Source organism: Echinops telfairi, unplaced genomic scaffold (assembly GCF_000313985.2).
Source record: "Echinops telfairi isolate 266 unplaced genomic scaffold, ASM31398v2 ScPeMD7_7;HRSCAF=31, whole genome shotgun sequence".
NCBI lineage: Eukaryota > Metazoa > Chordata > Mammalia > Afrosoricida > Tenrecidae > Echinops > Echinops telfairi.
This window is the reverse complement of record NW_022103904.1, coordinates 15361821-15377026: the sequence shown is the minus strand read 5'-3', so window position 1 is coordinate 15377026 and position 15206 is coordinate 15361821. Positions and strand designations below refer to the sequence as shown.

The following is a 15206-nucleotide window of genomic DNA, read 5'->3' as shown; positions in this document are numbered from 1 at the left end:
TTTGTCATTATTTCCGGCACATTGTACTTGCATGTGATATTGATGACAGTGCTAGATAAGTTCCTCACTCTGTTGGAGTACCTGTATTTGAAAGGGGTGCAAATACGGATCTCTTCCAGTAAGTTGGTCAGGGGGCTGTCTTCCAAGTTTCTTGGCACAGATGCATGAGGGCTTCCGGAGCTTTGTTTTTGGCTCATGCCTTCAGTGCAAACAAGCAAACAAACAAACTCACTGCCATTTAGTTGATGCCAGCACATAGCAACCCTACAGGACAGGGTGCAACTGCCCCTGTAAGTTTCCAGACTATAATTATTTACTGGACTAGAAAGGTTCTTCTTTCTTCCTCAGAGCGGCTGGGCGTTTGAAATTTCCAAGCTTGCAGATTGCAGCCCGACTCATACCCACTGTGCCACCAGGGCTCCAGGCCTTGAGTGCAGCTTGAACTTTTTCCTTCACTGTCATTAGTTCTTGCTCATATGCTACCTCTTGTAATGACTGTATGTTAACCAGTTCTTTTTGGTAAGTAACTCTGTGTATTGCGTCTGTCTTCATTTGATGCTTCCTGCACCACTCAACATTTTGCCCATAGGATCCTCCAATACTTCAACTGGAGGCTTGATTTTTTTTTCTTCAGCTCTTTCAGCTCGACATATGCCGAGTGTGATTTTTCCCTTGTGGTTTTCATTATGAGAATGTTTTCTTGAGATGTGCTTTGAAATTTTTTGTTCAACTCTCTTATGCCATCATTTCTTCCAGTGAATCTGCCTTTAAGAGCAAGTTTCAGAGTCTCTTCTAGCATCCATTTGGATCTTTCCTTTCTTTCTTGTCTTTTTAATGACCTGTTGCTCTCCTCATCTGTGGTGTGCTTGATGTCTTCCCACAGCTCATCCAGGCTTCTGTCAATAGTGTCCAATGTGTTCTTAAAGTATTCTCAAAATTCAGGTTGGATATATTCTAGGTCATATTTTGCCTCTCATAGATTTGTTTTAATTTTCTCCAACTTCAACTTGAACTTGCATATGAGCAGAAAACCCCATCTTTCCTCATTGGAGCAGCTGGTGGTTTCAAAATGCTCACCTTGCAGTGAGCAGCACAACACATAACCACTACACCACCAGGGCATATTAATATATATTTTATTCTGCACATATAATTTAAATTTGCTTACCTAGTGAGATATAGCACAAATATAGCAAGTAGTTGACTTGAAAGAACAGAAATTAATTTTCCCACAGTTCTGGAGACAGTAAATTCAAATCCGGGTCTCAAGCCATTTCAATTCCCTCTTGGTTTTCTGCTCCCCCCAATAGTTACAATCGCAGAAACTCACAGAGGCAATTCTACTCTGTCCTGTGCCATCACTATGAGTTTCCATCAATTCAATGGCAGTGATTTTTAATTGAAACAACAGAACAGAACGCATAAGCAACCAATACGAGGTAAATGACAGAAATCATCATTTTTCTGGTTTACCAGCAGAAAAAGTGATACAACTTGCAGATACTGGTGCCTGGGGAGAACAGTATTCACCACTGAGGATACAAGAAGACTGATGCCTCTCCTTCTGACATAGTAAATAGGGTAAAGAAGAGAGTGGGGTTGGAGAATTCAAGGGCACCAAAGAAGGGTAAGGTTCTCGTGGGTATAGAAAGAAATTCAGGAAAAAAAAATAGACCACAAAAGCCAAAGCCAATCTCTGCCAGCTTCTGACTTGTGGGTCTAGTTGTCCATACCCATCTTTACTCCTTGGTTGAGTTACAGGCGCTATCCGAGGAGACCACAGTCCTCAGTTGCTCCGTGTATGCATAGTTGAGATAGTTCTTGTCTTTGGACAATGAAACTTATGTAAACCAACATGCTTGCAAATAACACAGAAGGCTCTCTAAAAGTAGTGCCACATTATTAAAAAAGAGTTCAATTCCCAGGGACTCATTCATCAATCTGAACTTTCTGACATAATCTGTATTATCAGATGTGAATATTACATAGAGTAATACTTTTGCCTTTTATTTGAGTTATGAAAACTACAAGATATTACATTGTCTCATCCTTGGGTCTAATGGCCCCATTCTAAGTCATACACACTAGGAAATCATAAACTATAAGCAGAAGGCTAAATGTACAAGATAGCCTTTGTAGAGTAACTTATAAAAACAATATCTTTCATAGGAAAGTAGTAAAATATATAGTAGAATAATAGACAAGTCAATAAATAAGTAAACATAAGGAAATGAATAATTACACCATATACCATCGACTTATCTATCCTTTTTATGTAGTTTGTTGAGATTATGGAGAAATATGTAAGAATGTTTCTCAACTTTCTTTCCAGGGACATGAAAGCTCAGCACAACATGGTCCGTGTAGTCCTTGGAGCATCCTTGTACTGCTAACTCTGCGAACAGTCATGAGCAAGAGGAAGTTGCACGGACACTGGGTTAGGATGGGGAAAGAATGGGTGACCCAATCCTCAACACTTTTCTTAAGCTTGCTGTCACATTATCCCTTAAATAATAACTTGCTAAAAAAAATTGGATCTTAACCTTTTAAACAAAGAAGTGAACTGATTCAGTGAGCTTTCAGCTTCCCATCCCAACCAGCAATTTACAGACACTGTGGCCCTTTCCCTCTGTGGCTGTGAAGTGTGTTGATCCTAAGAAAACTGTGCCCAGGTTTGGTAGGGCTTCCTGGTGAGGCAGGTCTCTAGGCTCACAGTTGTTTTCAACTAGTTGCAAGTGATTGCACATCAGAGGCTGGGACCTAGAAGAGGGAGAGTTATGCCTATGCTTTTGAGGGTCAACTGGCAGATTATCAACAATGAGGGCCCTCCTTGACTCAGACAGCGTCAGGTGCACAACCTCGATCATAGTGGTACCCTACTGTGGTAAGTTCAGTGTCTCTCAAAGTTGATGAGAAAAACAACGGACTATAGGCAATCTCTCGATGGTGGAGGGCAGATGATCTAGTAGCCCCATTCCTGTTCCTTTACGTTTCAGTGGCCCCTGAGTTCTCTGCTTTTGTATAAGTCCCACCACCCCTCGTGGTTCCAAGAGGACGGACGTGTGTCTATGGAGGCAGTAGCGACAGTGATAGGATTTTTGCCTTCCAGGTGGTACTGCTGTGTATGGGGCACTGTGAGTTAGAGGCTTACACAATGGCAGTGAAAAACAACAGCGTTTATTTGCAAACTCCCTTATAGAGGAAGGATAGTATAGCCTGGTGTTTTCAAATAAAAAGGAGCACAAACCAAAGCAATGTGGCAAGGCTGCTGCGATGACTCTACTACCCCAGAGCACTTTTAGCGTCCTCTGCCCCTCATTTTCCCATTTCCCTCAGAAGGCCCGTCTCGGGCACACAGTCATGATGTCTAACTGAGGGCCAAGGGATGGAGCCCACTGCATTTGGGAAAAGCTTGTGTACAGCTGTCTCTTTGTCTTTTCCTAAGGGAACAGGCAAAGATTCTTTCCTTCTAACCCAGGACCTCTGATTGGTGGAGTTGGCAAAGCTGCCTATCAGAGCCCCATCTACTTTGTTACGTAGAACTGAGTTACAAAAAAAAACAACTACTGCATCAAAATGATTCTAATTCATAGTGATCCCATAGTATTTCCAAAGCTGTAAGTCTTTACGGAAGCAGAAAAACTCATCTTTTTCCTGCATAGTAGTGGATAGATTTGAACCATTGACTTTGTGGTTAGCAGTCCAACACTTACCCAGCAGCACCACCAGAGCTCTGAGTTTGAAGGTATCATTTTGTGGAATCCTGACCATGAGAGTAATGGGAGGCTGCAGAAGATCTAACCCCCAGAATTATGCCCATTCTCTGGATTACAACCGACTTGGAGATTAATGAGAGAAATATTCCACTTACCCTATAATCAGTGATAAGCCCTGAAAAAAGGAAAAGAAAAAAAACCCTGTTAGACAGACTTGTTAATTAAATGCTTTGGGTAATTAACAACTGCTCTAGGGTAGGTCATTGACTCTTGGTAAGCCCACACACAAAAGACAACATGGCCCAGTCCTGCACCTTCCCATGATCAGACCACGAGTTTTCATGGACTCATTTTCAGAAATAGATTTCCAGGCTTTTCTTCTTAGTCTGTCTTAAAGTGGAAGCGCTACCAAAACCTATAGCATCATAGTTCAGCAAGCTGGTAACATACCAGCCTCCATAGACAGGGGGTGGGTGAGCATGAAGTGTTTTGACCTGGTTCAAAGTTGGGTCTCCTACATGGAAGGCAAGCATTTGACCACTGAGCCACCACTGCCCTCAATCAAATGCTTAATGCCTCTCTTTTTCAAAGTGAATCTCTTATGTACATTTTATAGACTGTCTCTCCTGTGTCTTGGGTAAACTCCCCGGAGGACCGACGCTGGATTTTATTTCGTGTCACTCTCCTTTGTGGCACTTCTCAAGGATACATATTCAATAGAAGTCCTTTGAAAGGATGATGCCCAAAACACAAATTGGAAATGCTAAATTATTAATGGATTCCTGTTAGTCATGCCATCTGCATTACATAAGCATGAGAATCTGAGATTTCTTCTCTGGCCCAGTGTTAAGTTAGCATTCAGATCATGTCAACCATTCATCATTCATCCCTTCATGCATGAGACTCTGAATTTGTAATATGAAAAATGATTAAAATATTAAAAAGAATCAATTTATTTGCAGAAATTTCATCTCTGCATTCTTAGATCCTATTCAGCATTCGGTACAGAGCAGATACTCAGTGATTATCTGTGAAATCACGCATTATCCCAGAAGTAAGGTGAGAATGATGAAGACCAGTCTGACTGTCTACTTAGGGCTAGATTAGACACACTATGAAGTGAGAAACTCCTACCTCCTGGGTAATGGCAATTGACATAGGACTGTAAGCAGGCCCTAACTAGGCTCAGCTATGACTAAGAGGGGTACACACACACACACAAATAACTCACAACAACAACAACAACAGAAAAAAGCTCTGCCAGGAAGAGTTTCCACAGTATGTATTTTTCCCACTAGGCAAGCATCAAGCAACTCTGAGTTAGTACACCAAGTGGCGTCAACTGGGAAAGTTCTCTCTGGTCACAGTGAATTTTCTCATGAAAGCCGTTTGCTCGAGCCTCTTTTTTTGTGATGGATAATTTAAGAAAATGGTGTGTGGCTGTGAAATTTTGTTTCTTGCTTGGGAAAAATGCCACAGAAGCTATTGTGATATTGAACACAGCTTCCAAAGACAGAGCTATGGGAAAAACTGGAGTGTATGAGTGTTTTTGTCATTTCAAAAGGGGTGAAAAGTTGATTGATGATAAACTTCATTTTGGACATCCATCAACTTCCTGAATGGACAAAAATGTCAACCCATAGTGCATTTGGAGTTCATTTCACGAAGTCAGACTGTTAATCATGCTTTCTATTTAGAGGTTCTGAAAAGATAGTGGAACTGTATGCAACAAAAATGGCCAGATTTGTGGCAGATGGGGGACTGGTTTTACCACCACAAGCATGCACCTGCTCACATGGCCATCTTAGTGCACCAGTTTTGAGCAAAAAACAGCATGCTTTTCTTGCGCCATACAATTTACTCACCTGACCTCACTCCGTAAGACTTCTTTTTGTTTCCACAAAAAGAAGAGGGACATGAAAGGACAGCAATTTGACGATAGAGAAGAGGTGAAGAAAAAAACGAGGGAGGTGCTGTCAGCCATCCAAACAGATGATCTTGAAAAATGTTTCCAAGAATGGAATCTCAGATTTGACAAATGTATTAAGTGTAATGGAGAGTACTTTGAAGGGGATAAGGTTGTTTTGTAAAAAGAAAAAAAAATAGACGCATTGCTTTGAATAAAAGCTAATGGTGCCCAGCTATCAAAAGACACAGTATATGGGCTTTTAACGCCTTGAAGATAAACAAGCAGCCAGCTAGCTGAAAGCAACAAAGCCCACATGTAAGAAGCACACCAGCCTGTGTGATCATGAGGTGTCAATGGGATCAGGTATCAGGCATCAGAAGACCCAGGACAAACAATAATATCAATGTGAATGAGGGGGAGTGGAGTGGAGACCCAAGGCCCATCTGTAGACAATTGGACATCCCCTCATAGAAGGGTCATCAGGAAGGGATGAGCCAGCCAGGGTGCAGTATAGCACCAATGAAACACACAACATTCCTCTAGCTCTTTAATGTTTTCCCATCCCCACCCCCACTATCATGACCTCAGTTCTACCTTACAAATCTGGCTAGACCAGAGCATGTACACAGGTGCAGATAAGATCTCTGGACACACGAAATCCAGGACAGATAAACCCCTCAGGAACAATAACAATACTACCCCTCAGGAGTAGCCATACCAGGAGGGTAGGGGGAGAAAGGGGGAATTGATCACAATGATTGATGTGTAACGCCCCCCCCTTCAGGGAGACAAACAACAGAAACATGGGTGAAGGGAGACAGCAGTCGGTGTAAGATACTAAAATAATAATAATTTGTACATTATCAAGGGTGCATGGGGGGAGGGGTAATAATGAGGAGCTGATATCAGGGGCTCAAGTAGAAAGAAAATGTTTTGAAAATGATGATGGCAACATATGTACCAATGTGCTTGACACAATGGATGTATGGATTGAACTAAGCATTGTAAGAGCCCCCAATAAAATGATTTTTTTTTAAAGAAGAAAAAAATTTCCGGTTTTTTTGGGGGGAGGTACCCCCTTACATTACAGTGTTTCCCAAAGTGGGCAATATTGCCTCCTGGAGGTGGTGGTGGTGGTGCTGGCATGGTCCAGGGCAGAGGGCTGCAAAAGGAAATACCTGTGCTTTGTCCTGTATCCCGGGCTATAGACACAAGTTGTTAATTGCCCAAGGGACTCAGAGTAATTTCTTTTTCAGAAAACTAGGCAGTAGGCCAAATAAATTTGGGAAGCTATGATCTAATACGATCCTTCACAGACTGTTGTCATTGAGCACGTTCTGAATCACGGACTGAGCCCATGGACAACAGGATAAAACATTTTCTGGGCTTGTGTCATCTGCACAAGGATCAGTCTGACTGGGCCACTGTTGCAGCCATGGGGGGTTGGAGAGCCTTCCAGCAGCAGAGTGGCTCTTCTCTTGTGAGCTGCAAAGTGTCAGTTGACGAATTTTCAGAAGTATCCCACCAGGCTTTTCTCCCTAGTCTTCGTAGTCAGGAATCTCTGCTAAAACCTGTCCACATGGGTGTCCATGCTGGTATTTTAAAAACTGTTAGCCCAGTTTCCAGCATTCCAGCTACTTTCATGCCACCACAGTATGACAAACTGACAAAACAGGTAGAAGGTTTTCTCAGTTTAAATGATAAGATGTTGGAGATGAGAGTAAAACGAGGTCTTTCAGCCCAACCCACTCATATCGTGAATGACTCTGTAAGCGGGAAGCCCTAAGGGACACAGTGGAGCTCAGCTCCTAGATCAATGCTTTTTCCCCCATACCATACCATGTGGCCTTTCCTGTGGATCACACTGTTCAATCAAAAATAGCTCACACAGGCATCAGCAGTAATCTGATAGTAAATCATAACTAAAAATAGCAACACCAAAAATGTACTTGATATGTAATAGGTGCTCAATTTGTTAAATAATCACATGGTTGTCATGAGCCAAAATGAATGAATGACCCTCCTTTCCAGTGTATATAGCTGCACTGAGATAGCTAATGTTTATTGTGCCAACCTGGCCAATAAACACATGTGGGTTAATGGAAGGGTAGAGAGATAAATGGCTCAGTGACTAGTTCTCGGGTCTCTTGCTTTCTGATGGTCGGACCAGGGTGCAGCTGCCTTAGCCAGTTCCCTGCATCAGCTGGCAAGGCTCACTTCCTGCAAGACATCCTTGAGGAGAAGCTGCCTGGACCTACCCCAATGCAGCCCTGGGTGCTGGAGGAGCTATGTTGAGACCCTTGCCAGTGCTGAGATGCTTACACCTTCACTGACTCGGCTTTCCTCCTATAGTCGGTGTCATTGTATGTGTTTTGTGAGATGGAGGGGGACTTTGTGTATTGGTGTCGGACATATGGGTTAATGTTGGACTTGTGGGTTTGGGCAGCACTGGGTTGGGATGGTTTTCTTGCTGTGCACTTAGCCTTTATATAAAACTGTCTCTTATACATGAGCTTCTGTGGATTTGTTTCTCTAAAGTACCCAGACTAACACATGCACCTTCTAATATGGTATCCACCTGTGGTTATTTAAATTTAACTGACATGAAATACATTTAAAGATTTAATTCTTCAAACACCTTAACCACATTTCAAGTGCACAGTAGACACATACTATAGCACATTTTCTTCCTTGCAGAAAATTCTATTGGACCGTGCAACTAGAGGTTTCAAGTAGAGTTTTGATTAACAACCAAAACAACATTATTAGTGAAAGAAGGTATTTGTTTCTCAGTCCTTTGGTTTCCTTAAGGCCTGGTTGGAGAATTTCGTCCAATTTAGAACCCTTGTACAATCGGTCACTGTTAGCACCAAGAATGATAAACACTTCTTAGCCAATGGTTTCCGGTGGCCATGGTTTCACTTCTATAGCCTGGTCTATGTAATGTTAGGTTTGGCATTGGGCCACTGTGTATGCGAAAAGATCAGAGCTGTGAAAAAGGTATTGGAGAAATGCCTTTAGGGTCTTTCCTACCCAGGAGTGCTCTGCTCCTCAGTCCTTAAAGTCACCATGACTTGTCTACCTCCTCCTATCCCTGGGAAACCCAAAGCCAAATTCGTACCCTTCTAGCAAGTGTGCAGCTCCCTGCTGCAGCCCAAGGAGCAGCCCATGCTCACCCTTCTGTGGGACTCATCAGTCACTACTTAACTGTCTTCTGGTCCATTTCCAGTGACCTTTGGGTGGGTGTCCTGTCACCAGTGCCAACTTAACTGAAGGAATGCAGCATGCATTTTGTATACCAATCCTACCTGTAGCTCCATCTCATTTTCTCTTCTCTCTCCACCATTGCCCAACTTTGTTTGTTCAGTTTTTCTTCCTTTGTGAGTTTTGCATGCATTGATCCAGATTCCTTTTCAGAAAGACATCAGGACAGACCTTATTCCAAAGATGCTTCCTTACATGTAGGAGGCATCTCTGCATCTCTTGCTCCTGCCCCTGCCCTGAGCATCAGGTTCTAGGTGCTCGTGGGAGTAGCAATTCCACAGAGGGAGCCCTTGGCATTAGGGCATGCCACCCTACAGGGAAGAAAAGTGGAGAACCGCTCCTGCTTCTCAACCCTCCAACCATTACTGTCTGTAAATGATCCTCTTCTGCCTTCTAGAAACTTGGAATAGAGCTCTGTGGAAAACACACATGGGAACAATTGACTAAAAGCAAGAGCATAAGCTTACCTGAATCCTGGTGACTGTGTTTCAGATAAAGGGGGTCAAGTTTAAAGGCTCCGGTTAAGCTGGATCTGTTTTTCACCCTGGTTTACAGAACAAATAACAGAGATCAACAGTAGCGCTAAATTGGATGACTGCTCCTTTACCTGTGCATCCTGCTCCCTCTTTTCAACTCATCAGTGAAGAGCTTTCTTCTCTCGAGGCTCTGCTCAAACATGCCTATTGCCATGCTCTCTTGCCTCTCACATCCTGCCCTCGCTTCCACCCCGTTGCTGTGGCATCAATGCCGACTCATGGTGACCTCATGTGTACCGGAGTAGGACCATGCTCCGTGGCATTTTCCATGGCTCATTTTTGAAAGTAAATATGCAGACCTCTTTTGTGAGGTACCTCAGGGTACACTTGACCTCTCACACAACCTCAAGACCCTGGACTCTCTCTAGCAGAGATGTAATCTCCTAGCTCAGAGAACCTGGGAGAAGGTGGGAAAACGTGTTATGCCTGTCTGTATTCTCAGGACCTGACACCATCAGTTAGTACCCACTCCTGGTCATGCCAGTAAATGGGTGCTGACTAAATGGGTTAGCCGCTGAGAAGACAGAGACAGCTAAAGTGGCATGTGCAATAGGCCCGAGTCCAAAGACCTGTCTTCAGAATTTCATCCTTTTACACCTATTTGTTCCACAGGCATTCAAATTGATGGTCTGGGTCACTCAGGCCAAAACCTTCATTTGGACTAGGATGAGAGAAGCCTCAACTTTATGCTAATGGCGACTCTGCTTCATTTGGCATGGTGGACACTAGCTCAAAGCAATTTGATGGTAAATAAAATAACCTACGGACAAACTAGAGAAGAACTTTCCATTTGACAGGAGTTCAGACTTGAAAACAAGCATAATAGGAAAGATGAAATTCAGCGACCATGAAATAAGGATGCCGGGACGAGGACTGCCAAGGAGAAAGAAGACTGAGAAGGAGATGAGATTTACTTCGGACACATAATGGAGGTTTTCTCTTTTCAGAAGGATGAAAACAGTGACAGTAATCAGCAACCCATCTTCTAGTGTATATTCCCTCTGACCTATGGGAGAAGAAAATCTACTGCAGTTAATGTTATGTGTGTATGTCTAGGAATTTCATTGCATTTTAGGAGAATATTTAACAAGAGTGACTAGAGAAATGTCCTTTGGATTTCTCTATCCCAGGAGAGATCTCCGCTTCTTAGTGTCAGAATTAAGGATAAATATATATATATCCTTAATATATATATTAAGGATCCTTAATCTTTAATATATATATATATATGGCATATTTATATGTTGCATGCTTTAAAACCCCATGGAGCCGTTTTTCTCTGCACACACTCTACTTGTACTGTGCAACTAGAGCATATGTCACTTGATGTTATTAATTGCCATTGAGCCGAATCACTATCAACTCAATGGCAACTAATAGCATCAAGTGATATATATACATACATGCATATTCATAACTCTATATGATATATCCTATGTGTATATATATTGATGTATTAGTCTAGGTACTTTGGAGAAACAAATCCACAGTGACTCATGTATAAGAGAGAGTTTTATGTAAAGAAAATGTGCATCACAAAAACATCCCAACCCAGTGCTGCCCAAGCCCACAAGTCCAGCATTAACCCATTAACCCAACACCAGTCCACAAAGTCCTCCACCTCACAAAACAGAGGCAATGATGCCGACTGCAGGAGGAAAGCTGAGTCAGTGAATGAACAAGCATCTCAGCACTAGCAGGGGTCTCCACACGGCTGCTCCAGCACCCAGGGCTGCATCGGGATAGGTCCATGTAGCTTCTCCTTGGGGATGTCTTGTAGGAAGTCAATCTTGCAAGCTGAAGCAGGGAACTGCTAAGGCAGCTGCACCCTGGCGCAACCCTCACAAAGCAAGAGACCCGAGAACTAGAAAGGTGAGGCTTCACCACCCAGTTATCCCTCCGCCTTTCAATTAGCCCCACATGTGATTATTGGCCAGGCTGGCACAATTAACTAACTCAATTGAACATATGACATCTATACATATATGACAGAGCACTAAAAATATAGAGACTGTGTGTCAATGGGCAATGCAAATCGTTAATGTGCTGCTGCTAACTGAAAGGGTGGAAGTTGAAGTCCACTCAGGACACCCAGAGGGGAAGACCCAATAATCCCCAGGTAAGAATCAGCCTCAAAAGCCCTCTGAAGAACGCACAGCAGTTTTCTTCAGATAAAAGCCTTTCTAGAATGACAGTCACCCACTAGCTAAATCCATTAAAGTTGTGAAAATAAACATAATTATACTCTACAATGAGAAATTTAAGTCAACTCTAAACTATTTTTCTTGGGTGTGTGAGCAATCATGAAAGTGGATAGGGAAGGAGGATGTGGAAATAACTTCCTTAAGCAGGTTTTCACCAAATTCTTTAATGTGTGGAATGCATTTGTTTTTGTCTTGCGTCAAAGTTGGTTGGAAAAATGACAATGTAAACTCTGTCATGGAGATTGATGATTATATATAATAATTATGTGGTGAGTAGTCTTTTGATTTTTATACTAAAGTAATATTACATCTTACATTATTTTTACCTAATAGAAAAATTCTGTCCCTTCTAAAGAAATGAATATAGATAAGTTTTCTTTCTCTCTTCCTTCCTTCCTTCCTTCCTCTCTTTTCAGTTCAATGAAAGTGGGACTTTATTGAGGGCCCAGGGCTATTGGGCTCAGGAGAACCCCACCAGCAGGATGCAGGAAGTCAGCAGAGAGGGGTCCTTATTTGACCTTCTTCTTGGGATGCAAGCTGTTGGTGTGACTGTATATATATATATATATAATTTTATTGGGGGATCTTATAACAATCCATATATGAATTCTATCAAGCACATTTGTACATATGTTACCATCATTTTCAAAACATTTTCTTTCTACTAGAGTATCTTTCTACGTGGTATCAGTTCCTCTTTTTTCCTTCCCTCCCCTAACCTTCCACTCTTGTGATCCCTTGATAAATTATAAATTATTATTTTCATATCTTACACCATCCGCTGTCTCCCTTCACCCATGTTTCTGTTCTTTCCCCCTCATCGGGGGAAACAAGTGGGGGCTTATAAATAGTCCCAGGCCTGTCTGTTGACCCTTATGAATATTTTCTGATCAAGTCTGATGAGGTGCCAAGCCCTGCCCTCTGAGTCTGAAGTCCATTTTCTGTATTCCTCAGGGACTTTATTGCTTTGCTCCCCTTGCTGCTCAGTTGCTCTCCCTTTGTGTTTCATCCTGGTGTGTGGTGGTCAAACCAGGCACAATTCCCGCACTGTGTCTCCAGTGTTGTCTTCTGCAGTGCTGTGGGTCAGTGAGGGGATGTCATGTCTCATGGTGGGGTTGGCCCTACAGTCCTCTTTGTGTCTTGGCTACTCCGAGCAGGAGTGCCGTCTTCTGGGCTCGGTGAGCCAGGATGTGGTCCACTCTCTCTCTCTTTCTCTTTCCCTTTTAGTTTGTTCCAGTGTGGTCTGGGCAGGCCCACCACTCTCCCTGGGCTGTATCTTCAATGCTGTCCTCTGTAGTGCAATCTTCTCGGGAGGAGGTCGCCGTAGCTGGGATTGGGGCCAGCCCCATGTGGCTGCACTTATTATAGCAGTTAGGGGGTGGAGGCAGCATATCATTTGAGTCTAATCATCCTGTCACAGTTGCACTTCTAGACCAGCTGGCGCAGGAACAGTTCAATGATGCCACCATGCAGACACAACACCAAGTGCAGGGTGGACTCTTGCTGGATGTTGTAATCAGAGAGTATGGCCATCCTCCATATGTTTACCAGCAAAAATCAGGCACTGCTGGTTGTTGGTAGGGAGGGTGGGGAGCAGATTCCCAATTCCTTCCTTGTCTTGGATTTTAGTTTTGACATTCTCGATGGTGTTGCTGGGCTTAACCTTGAGGGTGATGGTCTTGCCAGTCAGGGTCTTCACACAGACTTGTATCTCTTTGTTTGCAGCTCAGGCTGCACTGTTTGGTAAGTTTTCTAAGAGCGCTAAAATTAGCCTTTTGAAGTTTATTGTAATTACTGGTATGATTTTTTTTTTTAACTCACCAAATAAACAGAGAGAAAAAAAATCTATTGGGCAGTTTTACTCTGACACATATGGAGTGCCATGCGTTGGCACTGACTCCATGGAAACTTCAGAGAGACAGGGACAGGCTGGCAGAGAGATCACGCAGGAGGAGAGAAGGACAGAGATAGAGAAAAACTCTTACTACCCTCAAATGGATTTGGACTCCTAGCAAACCTGTAAGACAAAGTAGAACTGCCCTGGTGGCTTTCCAAGATTATAACTCTTTACAGGGGTAAGAGAGCCTTCTCTTTCTCTGGAGAGAAAGTGGAGATCATAATTCCTTTTCCACTATCAGCAACGCCCTTTGAGTGTGTGTGTGTGTGTGTGTGTGTGTTTATTAAGAAAGTATTATTCTGTGTTAAAACCATACAAAATTGTATAAAGAATAATATATCCTACATATGAGAGGTGAAGCCCCCCCCAAAAAAAATAATGGAAAAAGGCTCCATCAGGCAGAGCTTTCATGGTATGCATTTTTCCCACTAGGCAGGCATCAAGCAACTCACTCTGAGTTAGTGCACCCAGTGGCGTCACCTGGGAAGGTTCTCTATGGTCACAGTAAATCTTTTTGTAAAAGCAGTTTCACTTGAACCTCATTCTTTGTGATAGCCGGTTTAAGAGAACAGTTTATGACTGTTAGATTTTGTTTCCTGACTGATAAAAATGCTGCAGAAACTGTTGTGATGTTGAACTTACAAGGACAGCGCTATGGGCAAAACTCAAATGCATGGGTGGTTTTCTCATTTCAAAAAAGGTGCAATGTTGATTGATGACAAACCTGCTTCTGGATGCCTGTCAACTTCCTGAATAGAAGCAAAAATGTCGACAAAATTTATGCACTTGTGCTCGAAGACCAACGACAGACCATTGAAGAGTTTGGGAAGTTATTTGGACTATTTTGGAGCTCGATTCAGAGAATTGCAACAGAAGATTTGAGAATGATAAGGGCCGCTGCGAAATCTGTGCCTCGGGTTCTAACTGACCAAGAAAAAGAGCGTCGAGTGGAAACATGCCATGCGTCGAAAGAACAGCTCTGAAGCAACCTAGACTTTTTTCCCACGGTCATTACTGATGACGAGACATGGTGCTATTCTCATGACCCCAAAAGCAAACATCAATCAAGCTACTTGAAGATTCCATTGTCACCTCACCCCCCCCACCCCACACACACACCCAAAAGCTTGTCAAGTGAAATAAAAGATCAAGACAATGCTCATTTGTTTGTTTGTTTCTTTAGGTGAGGGGGATAGTGGAGTTGGAGTTCTTTCCACCGGGTCAGATTCTTAATCAAGCTTTCTACTTTGAGGTTCTGAAAAGATTGCATAACTGTATGTGACAAAAAGGCCCGATTCATGGAGACAGGGCACTGGTTCTCATTGCACCAGTTTTTGGCAAGAAAAACCCCAGCATGCCTCTCTTTCCCAATGCACCTTATTCACCTGACCTCGCTCCATGTGACTTCTTTTTGTTTCTGTAAATGAAGAGGGACATGAGAGGACAGTGACTTGACAAAATAGAAGAGGTGAAGAAAAAAATGTTTCCAAGAATGGAATCGCAGATTTGATAAATGTATTAAGTGTTGTGGAGAGTACTTTGAAGGTGGTAAGTTTCTTTTGTAAAAAAAATTAAATCCCTTCTACACCTCGTGGTCAGACAGGCTGGTGTGCTTCTTCCATGTGGGCTTTGATGCTTCTCAGCTACATGGCCGCTTGTTTGTCTTCAAGTCTTTAAGAC

General features: G+C 42.7%; 1 protein-coding gene across 2 annotated transcripts in view; it reads right to left on the bottom strand.

Moving 5' to 3' along the window:
• The window catches only part of DDC (dopa decarboxylase), a 122596-nt gene that overhangs the window by 21849 nt on the left and 85541 nt on the right, over positions 1 to 15206 (bottom strand). For both annotated transcript variants that reach the window (XM_004708040.2, XM_045286358.1), the window contains exons 10-11: positions 9357 to 9433; positions 3872 to 3891 (exon numbers count right to left, since the gene is read on the bottom strand). In XM_004708040.2, coding sequence (XP_004708097.1) covers positions 3872 to 3891; positions 9357 to 9433 — 97 coding nt within the window. The remainder of the gene's footprint in view (positions 1 to 3871; positions 3892 to 9356; positions 9434 to 15206) is intronic.